The sequence below is a fragment of the Carassius gibelio genome, chromosome B9, assembly GCF_023724105.1.
Source record: "Carassius gibelio isolate Cgi1373 ecotype wild population from Czech Republic chromosome B9, carGib1.2-hapl.c, whole genome shotgun sequence".
Classification (NCBI taxonomy): Eukaryota; Metazoa; Chordata; class Actinopteri; order Cypriniformes; family Cyprinidae; genus Carassius; species Carassius gibelio.
Genome location: NC_068404.1, coordinates 28,182,154 through 28,200,778, shown reverse-complemented (window position 1 = coordinate 28,200,778; position 18,625 = coordinate 28,182,154). Strand labels below are relative to the sequence as shown.

At 35.1% G+C, this 18,625-nt stretch overlaps 1 protein-coding gene across 8 annotated transcripts in view; it reads right to left on the bottom strand.

The window, feature by feature from the left end:
- LOC127965113 (bromodomain adjacent to zinc finger domain protein 2B) overlaps positions 1-18,625 on the bottom strand; it is a 70,954-nt gene that overhangs the window by 34,708 nt on the left and 17,621 nt on the right. For all 8 annotated transcript variants that reach the window (XM_052565689.1, XM_052565682.1, XM_052565687.1 and 5 more), the window contains one exon: positions 2,208-2,312. In XM_052565689.1, coding sequence (XP_052421649.1) covers positions 2,208-2,310 — 103 coding nt within the window. In that variant the 5' untranslated portion in view covers positions 2,311-2,312. The remainder of the gene's footprint in view (positions 1-2,207; positions 2,313-18,625) is intronic.

Here is an 18,625-nt window from a genome sequence, read left to right as displayed (position 1 = left end):
TTACTGCTAAAACTCCTGAGGGATTCGCAAAGAATAGAGTCAGAGCACAAAAGCTGGACACAGGAAAAACCCCCTTCACGAGAGACAAAAACCCCTCGTTCCCCGAGCTGCTGTGATGGCCGTTTACAGGCAAAAAAAGACACATCTTTGCTTTGAATCTCATTCTAATGAGCTGCATATTTAGCGTCAGCTCCTTTGAGGCCCGGCCCGTCGATACAGGACGAGGCGAGGGAAATAAATGGCTGGAAGAAATGTCCAAAAGCCCGTTCTCCATCCCCTCCTGCTGTCCCCCTCATCTGCACTGCAAGAGCCAATGACATCCGCAAATAGCCTTTAAATATTAATGCACTCCAAGCGGCCGAATAATCAAAGCAGAGAGGAAAGAAGTTAAAAGAAAAGAAAAGGTATGAAATTTTATTTGCGTTACCATGCAATATTTTTGCTCTTTCAATAATTCAGCCAGAAATGTATTTATTTCACCAAATGTTTCAAACCCTGTTTTATTTTCTTGTTAAGCAAAAATGTTGATGTTTAAAAATATGACCTGAACAAGGATAACTTTTACTGTTTTGTCATGCTCATGAAATTTTCCTCGGTCGATTTATAAATTATTATCTAAAGGGATGATTTTACCCATAGGGTTAAAAAGAAAAAAACTATTAAAAATGAGGCGGGATGTTTGTAATAACCTTTAATAAGCAGTTTTATACACCTTAATTTTACCAATAAAAAAGTAAATACTATGTTGCATTATATAAATATATAGATTGACTGTCCTCTTAATTTTTCAGAAAAAACGGACACACACACACACACACACACACACACAAAAACAACAACAACAACAAAAAAACACCTTTGAGATCATATACAATATGAACCAGGAAAACATAAAAAAAAAAAAAAAAAAAAAAATCTGCAATGAGTGAAATTTACAACCATAAACATAATAATGACACACACTTGACTTCTGTTTTGAATTCATTACTCTGGTCAAAACAGGTTATCTGAGGCAAACTATCTTTGTATTTGATTGCTTTTGTGCGTGTAAAAACAGCAATTCAAATACATTATTCATCAGTGAGAGAGAAAGCTCTAGTAATTGCATGGAACAAACCGACGGATTCTCTCTTGGCATTTCTTATCATGAGCGAGAACAAAGAGGCGAGGAGACAGAAGAAAAAACATGCACAAATCACAATTTATAAATTAGCATATTATTGTGTGGTCAGGCTAATCTGACAGCGTCTACATCAACAGCAGACATTCAGCTGCCTCTGATTGGATCATTTCATACAGGCTAGAGAGCAAGAGGCCTCATGCTGGGGTTCATTAATAAAGTAACTCTTCATATCAATTCATTTATTTTCTTTTTTCCACAAATTATTTTAAAATTTGGTTTTAATGTTTAAATTAAATGTTGTTAATGAAAAAGCATGTCTAAATAACTGAAATCAGGAAACATACACTAATCAACAACAATTGATTAAAAGTTGAACAAAAATTACATTGTATGTCCCTATGAATTTAGATTTTTTATTCTTATTTTATTTTTTAATTTTTCTGGACTCCATTTTAAAAGTTAAATTAAATGTTGGTAATCAAAAAGCATGTTTTAATTAAATGAAGTCACGAAACGATATAATTTCATGTGAAATCTAAGTTGTTCTAAAATTCCATGTTTGCGGTTTTACATTTTAACTGATACCTTTTTTTTTTTTTTTATAGTTTAATTACATTTTTATAATCAAAAAGTATGCATATCAATTGAATTCAATAAAAAAAAAATTTTTTTTTTTCTGGACTTATGATTTAATACAAATGTATTAGTGGTGATAATCAACCACTATTATTTTAAAATATAATCAAGTCAATATTTAACCTTTTTTGCAAACAAAGTGTTCCACAACAACACAAAAGAAATGGTAACATTTCGTAAAAAGTTTATAATAAAAATAGTATTAGATGTACTATTATAATGTATATTTCACTGTAGAACTCTTTCTGTCGCAGTGTATTTGGCACTTTTATTCTGATGGAATGGAATGGAAATGGAATGGAAATTATTTTATTTGAAACAGGGACAATGCACAAATAAACATTAAACTTGTTAAACAAGAAAATATGTCTTGGGCCAGGTTATAGCAACAATTGCTAATTTCCACCTGTAGTCCCTATGGACTGAACTGGGTGACTGTGTTTCTCACCGCTCTTGCTGTGTGTTGTTGTCGCTGAGGTTTCTGGGTTTGATGAAGCTCTTATGGAGGTCTGACTGGAGCTCGAGGAAACCAGCCTCTCCACTGACTCCATATCTGACAAAAAACATGAGCAACAATCAGCACAATCACCAGAATCACACAAACATTATGTGTTTAGCCTAATCTAATGCATCTCTAGTCATTCAAAGGGCCATCAGTGAGAAAATAAGTCCAAGCACACTCTAAATAAAGCAATGTGGCAATCCTATTTTACTATAAAATTATATGCATTTACAAAATAAGAAAACATCTTTCTTAAAAGAAAATAAATAAATTTCCTCCTTTTGCATTGTGACTATGCCCAAAAAAAACAAAAACAAAGAAATATGATCTATATTTCAAAGTTTATACATCATGATGGTTTTTGATTTACACTTTGAAATATATTATTTTAAATTACATTTTAAAAAAAAATCTTTCACAGAACAATTGACCGAAACAAAGATATGATTTAAGTTTTCAAATATGTATACATCATAATGGCTTTTGTTTAACAATTTAACATTTATTTTACATTTAGGTTGTAAGACGCTAATGTAATGAAAATAAATGTAAACGTTTAAAATGTTTAAATATATATGCTACAGATGTTTCTTTAATGCTATGTCATTTAACGAAGCTTTTCAATATCGAGAAAAGGAAAGAAAAAATAAAGCATGGAAACAAACTCGGAGTAAGTGTTTAATTCCTGTAGCAGTGCACACAGAGATGCATCTCCTGCAGAATGTAAATGTCAGCCTCGTTAGCGCTTAGGGTGCACATGCATTACAGTAAATCACACCGACTGACAAAATCATTTGTGATTCTTCACAGACTGCACAAGAAAAGCGATAGGGGTCTTTACACACAAACAAAAAAGACTCCATCTAAACGATTTAATGAAATTTGCTTGCATATTTAAAACAAATCTCATTTTCCATAACGCATAATTCTTCCTCAGTGCAATGGTAAACATGATTTCCTTTTGAGCCAATTTACATCTCATCCTTTATTTGAAAAGAAAACTGAACACAGCAAATAAGTGGAAAGGTTTTGTTCACATTTTACTAAACTGATAAGATAGAAGAAATCATTTTTCAAAAAGCACAGAGATAATGAGGTTTCCATTTTGAATTAGTTACTTATTTGGTGCAATAGAGGATTTTTTTTCATAATTACTCCATTTTTACTTGTAATTTTATGTTTTAATTTTTCATTTTAACAGGCTCACATTGTAAATGTAAATTAACTAATTTATTTGGCATAATTACTTGTAATGCATTGTAATGCATATTACATCGTTGCATTCTAATGTTTAGATGCTAATGTATTAAAAGCAAAAATAAATGACAAAACCTGTAAATATGCAATCATTTTATTTTTTACATTTTAACAGGATCACATTTCACATTTATTTATTTATTTATTTATTTAGAATAATTACTCAATTTTTACTTGTAATGCATATTACATGTTGTATTCTAATTATTAGATGCATTAAAAAAAAGACTGAAAAAGACTTAAATATATCCAAAAATCAGAAATGAACAACAGAGAGACGTCCTGTTGGTTTAAATTGACGAGGGCTTTAATGAGCAGGAAGTGCTGAATTAATCTGACATGAAGTGCAGCAGATATTGACACACAGCTGATGAAGCACAACACATAATAGAGTCAAAGTGATGGAAGAGTAAACATCCAGAGCAAATGTGTGGCTTGAGTGACTGGCAGCTGCTTGTGTTTGTTAACAAGAGTCCATGTGAAAGTCACTGATCACTCAAATGATACCGGGTAAAAAAACACAGCCAAAAACATGTCCATATTTCAGCCCAAAATCAAAAGAAAGAAAATCTATTTGGTTTAATGTAAATTATGCCAGTTTTAAGAAGAAAAAAAAATTCCATGACAATTAATTGTTATAAACATATTATTGGTGATTCATGCTAGATTTTTTTATTATTTTAATTTATTAAATATATTTTATATTAATTTAATATATTTGATGAAAAAATATTTTAGTTTTATACATTTCATTAAAAAATATTTTTAATATTGAATGAATGAATATATATATATTATAAAACTCTATTACAGTGATGAGAATCTAACAAGAATCAATTTTGAAGATATTTAAAGAAATATTAAATCTATAAAAATGATTATAATGATTATTACACATATAACCATTTTAAGTAACACTTTACAATAAAGTTACCATTACTTCGCTACATTAGTTAACATTAACTACAAGTGTCAAATACTGCTAAAGCATTTATTAATCTCAGTTCATTTTAATACAATGGTAACAGTTATATACATACTTGAATGAATGGATTGCTCATTGCTAATGTTACGTAATGCATAAACCAATGATAACAAATGGAACATTATTGTAAAGTTGTTATATATGTTATATATAATATGATTTCAGTTTTCCTGGCAAACATAGTCTTTCCATGAGCATCACACACTCATCCACCATAAAACAACCCGGCATGATCACAAACTGTGACACACAGGACCAGAAACACCCTGAACCTGTAAAGAAACATGACAACAAACAAGTTAAGAGGCTTTTCTCTATTCTTGATCACATCTCGCTGCAGGATCAAAGCACAGCTCGGTCGAGACACACAGACAGATGAGAAGAGACTGAATAAAGAAGAGCAGTGACTCTGATAGCTGAGGTCAGGCCGCGCTCTTTACACACACACACGTCTCTGACACTTACTGCTAGCTTTTACATCAAGCCTGAGGAAAACAGGAAGTACAGAGACCAAAGAACACACCGTGTTCGAAGAACCAACCTAGCCATGAAGATAAACCACTACAATTCACAAGAAAAAGCCTGGAGATATCAGACCAAAAACAGACACCGATTATCTGAGACTGAAGGCCTGTCATTTACTACTATTATTATTATTTTCTATTAATAAAACTATATATTAAAGTAAAAAGCATGATATGTAAAAGGAGTAAGCAATATTTTGTACATAACAGAAATGTAAAACAATTATTGATAATTACATGTAATTCATATTTTATTATGATTATGTAGGTTTAATATTTTAATTATGTTAAATTATTATTTTCTATTACTACTACAAATACAATAATAATTTTATAATTATAAATGTATAATATTTATAAATAATAGTTACTATAATTTAAATTATGCTCAAAACAATAATAATAACAATAATAATAATAATAGTAAAATTATGATATGAATAGGATTAATAACTAAGTTATAATTGATATTTATAAATATGTATAATATTAGCATAAACAACAAAATCCTAAAAAATATTATGACGACAGTGAGTAATTATAAAGATGGTTATAATTTTATGATGACTAACTATACAAATAATAGTAATAATAATAATAATAATACAATTATGAATGATTAATTATAATAGTTATCATTATTAATTGTTATGAATGTAAAATGTTTTTAAGCATAACAATAAAATGTAAATATTGTTTTTATTATGGCTACAAATAGGTATAATATTTATAGTTATAAAAAAAAGAATAATAATAATAATTATTATTATTATTATTATTATTATTATTATTATTATTATTATAAATATATGTGGCGAGTGGGGCGGGGCCGAGAGGCGTGGGAACGAGGAGTGAGGCCAGGTGTAGTGATTGGAGATGAGCTACACCTGAGCCCCACCGCTATATCGAGTCCCACGTAGGAGATGGAAGGATATAAAACTGGAGCGACGACCGTGAAGGACGAGAGAGGACCAGGCCTGGGACATTATTTTAATGTGTGTGCTTTTTATTTATGCGCACCAGTCGGCCGTGAGGGGCTGGTGCGCCGTTTTGTATTTATTTTGGATATTAAAGTGCTTTTTGATTGTGCGCCGGTTCCCGCCTCCTTCTTCCCGATGAATATGGAGATTTGTTTATTACAGTGGTGCCGAAGCCCGGGAGAAGGAGGGACGCGCTGCTGAAGATCCCTCGCCGCTGTGGTGAATCCGCGGTGCCCTCGAGCTGGCGAGGTATGTGCCGCCAGGGACGCTCGAGGCGGTGGGCTGGAGCGAGTTGCCGGGGACGGGCGAGCTCGCTGCCGACCGCCCACGACAAGGAGGGGCGGCTGCCGTCCGTGAGGGAGCGGAGGAGTCGGCGCCGTTCGCCAGGGGGCCGGAGCCTGCCGCCTCCGTGACGGAATCCGGAGGGGCAGGGAACGGGGGACTCCTGCCGCTGCCCAAAATCGGAGGAGCCGTCGCCGTCCACCGGGCGGCGGAGGAGTGTCGTGCCGTCCGCCGAGGGCCGTCCAGTGCCACCGCCGGGCACCGCGGAGGAGATCACCCAGTCGGTGGAGGGCCGAGCAGCAGTGCGTCTGGGAACCGGATTTTTTTTTTTTTCCTCTCTCCCCTCTCTCGTCCCTGTCGCTCCTCCTTCCATCTCCTTTTCTCTCGCCTCGTCTGTCCTACCCCCAGGTTCCCGCAGGTCCCCGTGAGCGGTCTCCCCCGGAGGGAAGGGGGGGGGGGGGGGAGTAGAGCGCAGTCTCGGGAGTACCCCCCGGCCTGCGAGGGGCGATGGGGGTATGTGGCGAGTGGGGCGGGGCCGAGAGGCGTGGGAACGAGGAGTGAGGCCAGGTGTAGTGATTGGAGATGAGCTACACCTGAGCCCCACCCCTCGTTCCCACGCCTCTCGGCCCCGCCCCACTCGCCACAATATTATTATTATTATTATTATTATTATTACAATAATTATAAAATAAGTCATTATTATTAAATTGTTGTTATTATTTAATGATTTATGATAGACAATAATATTAACAACGATATAATAATATGATAAAGATGATGATTATTGATCATACATTTGAAAAAATCCTTTCTGAGGTTGACTTTAATAGTAGTACATTTTTATCATTATTAGCACTTCTCATGTCATTGCCTCTTTAGGATGAATCGCTCTGTTGTACTCCTCATTTGCGGGTCACTTTGTATAGAAGCATCTTCTAAATTAAATGTAAAAACACTGAACATGGCATGTCCAATCAGAATATTTCATTTAAACTATTTGTTTTTATAAAACATTATTTTGCAAGATCAGAATTGGTCAGTGAAGTCTGCAGCGATGACGCTGACTTTAAACAGCTTCACGTGAGAATCATAAAGAAAGTGTTTATTCAAGATTGAAGAAAAGAGCAGGTTAAAGAGATGTGACCCGGCAGTGACGCTCCTCCTGACTCCAGTCTCTCCTCAATATCAGCTCTCTGCTCTAAAGTGATATTACTCCTCAGTCTAAAAGCACCGTCGCTGCACAACGCTTCCTTTCAATCCATTATTATCACTCGCTTTTCACAAAGAGCAGGAAATTTAGGAGAACACGCTCCTAATGTTGGTATGAGACCAGTTCAAACCTCCAATCAATGAAAGACGTTTAGCAGACAGATGAAAGTCAGTATTTCATAACATCTTACAAGAACATATCTGGCTCATACTTCACCCCGAAATATAAAGAACGATTACAGTGAGCTCCAAATGTCTGACATCACACTGAAATTATCCTATTTCAAATGTGATCCAAACCAGTAAAGAATTAAAAAATTAGACTTTCTTTTATATATATATATATATATATATATATATATATATATATATATATATATATATATATATATATATATATATATATATATATATATATATAAACATGATAATGTAAAAGGAATCAGCAATTAAAAACATATTGATATTATATACAATTTATAATATTTTTATTATGATTATGCATAATTTTTATATTTTAATTATTTTGGATATATAATTAAGTCTAACCATTTTAATTAATTATTTGTATTTAGAAAAAAATATTTCATTTACATTGTACAGAGTATATTATGGATAAAGAATATATAGATTATTTGTAAAAACTTACCGAAAAAAAAAAAAAAAAAAGTGTCAATGTCTTCATATATAAGACTTTAAAAACATGGTTAATTGTCATGCAACTCCTTTTCTTCAGTTTTCCTCTCTGTTGATGTTGAGCTGAAACATGAGCTAGAGATGTTTTCATAAGAGAAGATTGCAGAGAACACTTGTGAGACACAATTACTACAGGGTTATTACACCTGATTACACAAACGCTTGTTTACAGCCAGCTCAAATCATTCCTGCCTCTGGTGACATCACACCATCATATGTGTCTGAGAAGCCAATATCAAGATCCAAATTAGGGTCATGAGACACCAGCGCAAACATCCAATTTATTTTTAATCAAAAGTGAGAAAATGGAGGAGAATTCAGCTTAACTCGGCCTCTGCTGAATTCAATGGATGGGAAATTACAACGCGCTGAATATTAGCATGTCTTTTGTGAGATTACAGCCTTTTCCTAAAGATCATTAGAGTAATTAGTCTAAATTACAGGCATTTATGTCAAATTGAGAACTGAAGCCCACGAAAGTCTTAAATAGGCAACTGATCAATGAAGTACAAGTCTGCTTTAACAAGCTTCATTAAGTCTCTCAATGTGTTTTGAAAACAGTTGGATGTGTATATAAAAAAAAGGCCAACTACAATATAGCGAATATTTAAAAAACTATAAAAAGTTATTTTAAAAATATTTTTATAACAGAAACAAACATTTTTCTTCAGTTAAAAAAAAATATATATTTTTTTTAATATTGTTTACTGTTAAATCAGCTATACTACTAATAAAAAGTGCTGTCAAATGATTAAATCGCACCCAAAATAAATTTTAGCTTACATAATGTGTACTGTGTACATTTATTATGTATACCGTATTTTCCGGACTATAAGTCACACTTTTTTTCATAGTTTGGCTGGTCCTGCGACTTATAGTCAGGTGCGACTTATCAAAATTAATTTGACATGAACTAAGGGTGTACTCACACTAGGCACGGTTGCCATGAACCGGGCCCCGAGTACGATTGTCCCCCCTCCCCACTCCCCCTCTGGCCTGCACTCACATATAGGGTTTCAGCATTCGTGCCGGAGCACGTTTACGTCATTATGGTGCGACGGTTTCGGGATAAACAGTAAGACCGCCGCTCTCTGAACACAATGGAGTGCATCGCTCTGTTTTCTCTGTAGATAATTTTGTGTTGTTTGGTCCACAGCCCTCTCACAGCCTGTTGTTAAACAGATGTGTCGCCTTAGTGGCGCGAAAATTTTCACATAATCGTGCTACTCGTATGAGGATGTTTGCAAGGTACCAGCTGAAGTGCAGCAAGGACTTTGCAGTTTTTAGTTTTTATGCGTTTTGCACCTCTGCCGTAGACCAAAGCGACCCTTTCCCTGCCATGTTATTTTTGGAGCGTTGCAAAACCGTGACGCAACGCGTCCTCTTCCGTGCTCCGGCACGGTTAGCGCTCACACTGCATGCGAACCGCGCCCGAGTCCAACTGAACCATGCCCTGGCCCACTTCTTCCAAGCGGGCCAGGGCCGGCCAATCGAGCAGCGCCCGGGCACGATTCGGAGCACTCACACTAGTCAAACGAACCGCGCTTTGGTGGTCAAACGCACTCGGGCACGGTTCAAACTGGCTAGTGTGAGTACACCCTAAGAGACATGAACCAAGAGAAAATATTACCGTCTCCAGCCGCGAGAAGGCGCTCTATGTTGCTGAGTACTCCTGTAGTCTACACTGAAGACATAGAGTGCCCTCTCACGGCTGGAGACAGTAATGTTTTCTCTTGGTTCTAAATAAATGGGACTTATAGTCCAGTGCGATTTATGTTTTTTTTCCTCATGACTTATTTTTGGACTGATGCGACTTATACTCAGGTGCGACTTATAGTCTGAAAAATACGGTACATACACACACATAAAGTATATAGTTTGAAAATGTTTACATGTATTTAAATTGCGTAACTTAATGTTTAGATTTATGGGTAGGGTGTCTGAGTCAAAAAATGACCTAATTGCTGTGTTGGCTAACCCTAGACGAAGTTCAGTAAGATTTTCGTCCAGACTGTGGAACCATTGGTGTACATGTCTGTATGTTAGACACTGAACACTGTGGAGGGTCTATTTTTACTTTTTGTATATTTATTATTTGTTTTTTCTCTCTATGTATGTGTTTTTGTATTGTACTATGGATCCCTCTGGGTCTGGAAATAAAGTTTACATACATACATACATACATACATACACACACACACACAAACACGTACATGATTGCTGTAACTAGTTTGTGTTTTGATGTGTAATGACGGTGAAATTCATTTAAAAAGGTAAATAGTTTATCATAATTACCCACTGAAAAACTAATTTCAAGCTACGGCCCATGATTGGATGTATAGAAAACACTGAAGAAATGTTTGTCTAACTTGGTTCCTCAGTATTGTAAAGATGTGTTCTCCCTCTCCGACAATGCTAACAAAGCAAAGTGTTACGAATGCATCACCTTGCATAATTTAAACTTCAAATCACAACAGTAAATAGTCAACAGGCGCATTTCATGAAAACAACAAGAAGCGACTCCCTGTGCAGCGGGGTGATTTACATGCAAACAGGTGGAATATAAATGACAGGCAATCACAGACAGGAAGACAGAGAGCTCCTAATGAAACGGAGGAAAGGTGCAGAAGAGCAGAACCACCGCATCTTTACTCCACATCTCTAATCACATTCAAATCAGAGAGAGAGCGAGAGAGAGAGAGAGAGAGAGAGAGAGAGAGAGAGAGAGAGATTATTTCACTGTGTGAAAGTAGGGCTGGGCAATAGAACAAAAAAATTGACATTGATCTTGAAGTGTCAGGTCTATTGGTTTACTTTAGACATATTTTTAGCAACATCAAGATTTTTTTTTTTTACAAACTATACCCAATGCATCTAAACATGCGAGTCGCAGGACTCAGGATTGGTTTTTAAAAAAGCGCAACATAGAACACTTTTGAGATGCAATAACGACAAAAACAATAAAAGAAATAATAGAAATGGGCAAGAAGCAGAATTTATAGATACGAATTCTAAGTTTGTCTTAAGGTGCAAGTTGTGATAATCAGAAATGGAATGGAAAAACGCATTCTGGGTGAATGGCCCCTTATTCAGTCTATTTATTTAGTAATAGCTGAAGTGAAGCTGATTTAAAGTCCTGACCCTCAATAGCACCTCAAGCACCAGGATGTCAGCAGGCTGTTTGGATGGACGACACTTCAGACCTGCTATTTATAGAGAAGAGGGCAAAAGGGCCAATAGAACTTAGCATTGTTTCTCCGAGACTGTGGGAGACAGAAATCAAAAAGTCAAGACCAAGGTGAACAGGAGTTTGAGATGAAGGTCTCTCAACACTGGTGGATGACTTTATACATGTGTGACACGTTCACATGAGTGTGTCTGAGCTAAAAAGATGCCATTTGACGTTATCATATATATGTTTCTCACCATTTGTGTCAGGAAGCATCATTGCAACCAATCAGCCATTTCTGTAATGTATGATTCAAAATGTAAAAAAAATAAATAAATAGGAATGTAAAAAAAATAGCATAATAACAATAATAATAATAAAATTAACATGCATTTAATTATTTATAATATTGATGCATTTCATTTTGTGTTTTTCTAATTTGTCATTATTTTAAAAAAATTTGCACACTCATTATTGAAAATTTTCATGTATAATAAAATATGTAACATAATAAAATTAATATAAACAATATTGGTAATATAAACTAATATATAAAAATCTAAAATTAATATATTATTATTATTATTATTAATACTAACAACATTTTCAATAATATAAAATAATCTAGAATTCAAACACAAAAATATTTATGTAATATTTAAGTGAATATAAAAAATAAATAAAAAATAAAATAAATAAATATTTATTCAGTGACCCTTCTCTTTTCATACCTGCTTCTTTCACTGACAAAACTTCTAAAATTATAATCTCAATTCAATTAAAAGTCATTTTCTTCATTCAGTATTTTGAGAATGTGGAACACAGAGTGAATCAGAAGGAATTTTCTGCCTCTGCTCTCATCCAAGGACGAGTGAAAATGAAAAATGGATGCGTGTTTTATGTGGACGACTGCTGAAATGAGTTATTGAGTTATTGTGAGTACTGGAGCAAATCTCAAGGAAGGAGAGAGAAACGGACAGAACAGAGCGATACAGTAAAGCTCTTGATTCAGTCACGTTTACATTAATATTTACAATCAGAATGTGGAGGCCAAGCATGTTGAATAAGGTTTCAGAAAAAATAGGACCAAATATGAAATACTAAATAAAAATGGCTTATGAATTAACCTTAGAGACAAATACTCTGGTAAAACACTATGCCATGAAATTAAACCAAAACTGCAACATTTTACATTACAGTTCCATTAGGTAACATGAACAAACATTAACTAAGATTAATAAATGCTTTAGATGTTAACTTCCGTATGGATAGGCTCAAATGTAGACTAAAATCAGATGTTTCTCTTGGAGTCAAGATAATATTTGCAATTTTTTTAAATATTTTTTTATAATTATTAAACAATTTAGTCCTTTATGATACATAATCAAATATATCACATATATAGTAAAATATGCATAAATTTAAATAAACAAAGAATAAATTAATAATAATAATAATTATTATTATTATTATTATTAAAGGGGGGGTGAAATGCTCGTTTTCACTCAATATCCTGTTAATCTTGAGTACCTATAGAGTAGTACTGCATCCTTCATAACTCAAAAAAGTCTTTAGTTTTATTATATTCATAAGAGAAAGATAGTCTGTACCGATTTTTCCCGGAAAAACACAAGTGGCTGGAGGCGTGACGTGTGGGCGGAGCTAAAGAATCAATAGCGTGAGTAGGCTTTTGCGTTGAGAGCGTTTGGAAGCTGTGACACCGTGAGGACAAAACCAACCAAAACAAACCATGGCTAACAGTCAGATTCAGCCGTTTATTTATGATCCAGAATCAGATCCAGAGGCTGAAATTGAACACGAGCAGCATCAGCAACAACGTCTCTATGTGGTATGTACTGAAACTGTATATATATTTGCTTAGCGGTTTTGGAAAATGACTAAGTTCCACTTTGTCGTCTTTTTTTTAAGCTGTACATGTGGAAAGTGCAGTTTGATGACAACATCGCATGTTGTTTACTTGATGTGCTTACGCGCTGATAGCTAAGTTAACAACACAGAGATATTTGAAGCAGTTTTACTCACTGCATGTGGTTCCAACACACAATCGTGACCCTTTTTCGTTGGGATTGCATTATCCTGAGGAAATAAACGATGTGCAAACCGAAATGCAGGGAACAAACAAAAACACTTGCACAACTCTGTTGATGCGCTGTAAAAATAAACTCCATCCACTGGTCCCTTAATGCTGTTTCTCTTTTGGTAATCTGTGCAGGGTTGTCTGCACACTTCTTTTGTGACATTTGGCGACGCTCTCGCTCTGATCAGTGAAGTCTGTTGTGCTCTCAGTGCTCTGCTATACGGGAGCGTGCTCTTCCGGCAGAAGTGCCCTTAGGACCCATATAAGGAAATTCCGCTCCATCTAACGTCACACAGAGCCATACTCGAAAAAAACTTTCCGAAACTTGTCACAAACCGGAAGGAGTATTTTTGGGAACAGAAATACTCCTTCAAACGTACAACTTAATTTTTGAAACTTTGTCCATGTTTAGCATGGGAATCCAACTCTTTAACAGTGTAAAAAACTCAGTACGCATGAAATAGCATTTCACCCCCCCTTTAAAATACTTAAGTATATTTAAATAATTACATATTTGGCTCAAATGTAACAGATTCAAATCAACAATTTAATCTTTTTTTGGAGTCAAGGCTTACGTAGACATAAATGTTCTGAAACAGATACAATGTTTTTAATTATTTACCTTATTTTTAACATATTTAATGCAACCGTGCACACTATTTTCATATATAATATCATATATAATAAATATCTAAATATAATAAACATACAAAAAAACAACATTAAATTATCATAATTAGTAGTAGTAGTAGTAGTAACATTTTCAAACATAAAACCCATATATTTAATTAAAATATTATAAATATTAAAATCCTAAAATAAATACATATTTACATATGGATATGTTCAAATCTAACTGACTAAAATCCAAATACTTTTTCTTTTTTTGAGTCAAAGCTGAAGGTAAAATACGTTACAGCATCCTGTGTGACTCTGGACTTAAAGGGGGGGTGAAATGCTATTTCATGCATACTGAGTTTTTTACACTGTTAAAGAGTTGGATTCCCATGCTAAACATGGACAAAGTTTCAAAAATTAAGTTGTACGTTTGAAGGAGTATTTTTGTTCCCAAAATACTCCTTCCGGTTTGTCACAAGTTTCGGAAAGTTTTTTTCGAGTATGGCTCTGTGTGACGTTAGATGGAGCGGAATTTCCTTATATGGGTCCTGAGGCACTTCTGCCGGAAGAGCACGCTCCCGTATAGCAGAGCACTGAGAGCACAACAGACTTCACTGATCAGAGCGAGAGCGTCGCCAAATGTCACAAAAGGAGTGTGTTTTTGGTTGCCAGGGCAAGACAACCCTGCACAGATTACCAAAAGAGAAACCGCATTAAGGGACCAGTGGATGGAGTTTATTTTTACAGAGCATCAACGGAGTTGTGCAAGTGTTTGTTCCCTGCATTTCGAAGATGCTTGTTTTACAAACAAGGCCCAGTTTGACGACGGATTTGCGTATCGTTTATTTCTTAAGGATGATGCAGTCCCAACGAAAAAGGGTCACAATCTTTTGTTGGAACCGCAGGCGGTGAGTAAAACTGCTTCAAATATCTCTGCCTCCTTGTTTTTGATGCGTCCTCTCCCATGCCGGAGACCCGGGTTCGAGCCCCGCTCGGAGCGAGTCGTTGCTGCTGCTGCTCTCGTTCAGTTTCAGCCTTCACAGCTGTCACAGCTTCCACATGCTCTCAACTCTAAAGCCTACTGGCGCTCGTGATTCTTTAGCTCCGCCCACACGTCACGCCTCCAGACGCTCGTGTTTTTCCGGGAAAAATCGGTACAGACTATCTTTCTCTTATGAATATAATAAAACTAAAGACTTTTTGGAGTTATGAAGGATGCAGTACTACTCTATAGGTACTCAAGATTAACAGGATATTGAGTGAAAACGAGCATTTCATCCCCCCTTTAAATGTCTTTATTGCAATGATTTTGTGTTAATTCAGAGTGTCAATAAAGAGCGAAGCTCAGAACCTCATGAAGATGGTTTTAATTTACACTCTGCAATAGAGTCAAATCCCAGAACAACATGAGCTTTATATGCGGAAATTAGTTCTGATGAAACAGTCACATGCATAAACAACAACAATGGTATATTCTCCCATGAGTACCTAAAAACGGCCCTTTTCTCTCATCAAGATGATTACCAACGGACTGCTGCTCTACTGTACCCTACATGTGCCTGCAATTACTGCATATCTAAACTCAAGCAGACACATCTTCAAATACTCCAAACTGTGATTGGTGTTCAGATTCAACATGTCCCTGATTGGTTACAGAACAGATGTCAGAGCGCAACAGACAGTATGTGGTTGAAGAGCTGACTAGAGATTAAAAAAAAAGCAGCTTTACTTTCCATATCCATAAAGGAATTCAATTTAAATGACACATAGGGTGAGAAAGCATGGTGTTCACAGATAAAAGTGAGAAGAGTCATTTATATTCAGGTGCCATGAAATAAAAAGAGTGTCTGGTCTTGTTTGTTCATAATACAAGCATCCAGGTGTCAGGTTTGTCCCATATCTGCCTTTAGCGGTTTCTAAATGCTACTTTATTGACAAAGAGGGAGTCGGATTGATACCTAGTGTAACTAGGCCTGCATTATAGAGTCAAAGTAATCCCATTCCATCAAGCAAATAACTCTGTGTTTATTTGACATTTTGTTGCATTATAAAAAAAAGAGCCTCTCTGAAAACAAACATTGTCCAAAAATAAATATAAAAAAAAATAAAACCTTAAGAATGTTACAATGAAAGCAGAAAACAGACAAATAAAATCTCATTCAAAAAAATAATGAATAACTCAAAAACAGAATGCTAAAAAAATAACAGGTTTGGAATGACAGGGAAAAGGAAAGATTTTCAAGCATGTCTGGTAGTTAAGTATTTAAGAGGTCAATATGACTCGTGTACTAGATTTAAATTCTCATTCCCTGATCTGCACATTAAACTTGTATGACACATTTGGATATGACAATACTCAAAAATAAATGTGTTTGGCATCATCTGTGTCATTTATTTTTGTTATTTTTTGTTTTGTTTCTCTTTTTAAAGCTGGATTGACATTGTCACAATGAGCCGCTGTTGCATGAAAATTTTTTATTCTTTATTATTAGTCTTTATTATTCCTTTAACACTATTATTATGTGACAAATTGGAAAATTCATTTGTTTATTTCAATAGTAAACCACAGCAAATTAAAGCAGGCTCCCATGACAATGAAATAACGGTGTTGCTGGTCATTTGGGCTTTGACTATGAGAAAATAGCTCACAAAAGCATGAACAAAGACATAATCAGCAATCTAATACTTCCTTATTATTATCCCACCACAGAACTATTAGACAATGATATCAAATCATGGCTTTTTAAGACAGAAAAATGACTTCTCACTTTACAGATTTACAGTCAGAAATGGAAAATATGTGTGAAAACACTACTAAAAACTACGTAAATTTGAAGAAAATACAACTCAGAAAACATTAATTATGAGAATAAACATGGTTTCAACTAAAAACAATGTGTTTCACTGATGAGTGTTATTCTAGTATCATTTGTTTAATATTTTGAATGATTTGTTATCTTTGCAATTTAATTTTAGCTTACGTTTTAGTTTTTATTAGTTTCATGTTTTATTTTTACTTTTTGTATTATTTTATTGATTTTAGTAGCTCAAGAACCTAAATGAAGATTGGAAAGGGACTTTTTTTTTCCAGTTAAAGTTTATTGTATATGCAGTACATTTTTTTATCTGTGATAACCCTTTCACCATACCAAAATAAACCATTTAAAAATCATGGAGACATCTATGGTGAGCGGAAAGTTTTAATGGTAAATCTAAATCCAATCAAGCAATACGTCTGTAAAATGCCAAGGATCTGTTACTGAGCTAAAGGCCCTAAATATCATGTTTCATAAGTGCCAAGCAGCGAACTCTGTGAAGCCCCCATATTTATTTTTTCATCAGGTTGAAAACTCCCCTGATACACAAGCAGAAATACTGTGAAGCTCGATGCTCACCGCTCACAGCTGCTTCAGACAGATGTTCAAAGTAAATCAAATTTAACCTCTGAAACATCTTGGCGTCTCCAGTGGAAGACAAGAAACCACAGCAGCTGCAGTTCAATACGGTCACCGCTCCTCTTCAGAGAGTTTCAGCTCATTCTGTTCACAGATTTCAGTTACTCACAGGAGTCACACATTCACACATGAAAGATTCAGACAGAGACCACTGCGTAGATATGAACTAAGCATCCAGTTGTTAATGCAAAGACATCACTCTCTTTATAGGACACTGACAGCTAAACGGATGCACATCTGCTGCTATTCATGCTTAAAAGAAATAGTTCACCCAAAAACAAATACTTGCTGAAAACAAACTAAACCTCAGGCAGTTCAAAATGTAGATGAGGTTGTTCCTTAATGGGAACAGATTTAGAGATATGTAGCATTGCATCACTTTCTCAGCAACGGATGCACTGCAGTGAATGGGTGCCATCCAAACAGAGTCTAAACAGCTGATAAAACCATCACAATAATCCACAGCACTCCAGTCCAGCAGTTAATGTCTTGACTTGAGAAGCCAAAAGCTGTGTGTTTGTAAGACACAAATCCATCATTAAGACGTCTTAAACTTCAAACTATTGTTTATGGCTGAAAAAGAGTCCTCTATTCATAATATTGCTACTTCCAGTAAAAGTGATGAAATGCTAAATTTCTCCAAATCTGATGAAGAAATAACCTCATCTACATGTTGAATGTTCATTTAGCAAATGTTTATTTCTGGGTCAACTAATCCTTTAACAAACATAACCTGCTCATAATACCTCAAGCTGTTTTATTATATGCATTTTATATTTTACAACATTATCTCGAACATAATTTTGAATGGCACAAACTTTAATCCATCTATTGAAATGCTTGTATATATTTTACAAAGCCCATCTTCTGTCAACAGCTCAATGATGTATTCCAATAAAGCATGCACTGCTGCGGTTTAAATGCTAAGGAACAAATTGCCTTGTTAAAGTAATCATAAATCATCAACACCATCAAACACACTGGCACTGCCCTTGGCCAACGCTCATTCATCTCTAAAGAGCAGAGAGAGCGCTGCCAAGAGTGCTGCGTGCTTGTTACACTGTGAAGGATTCATCACATTATAGTGCCAC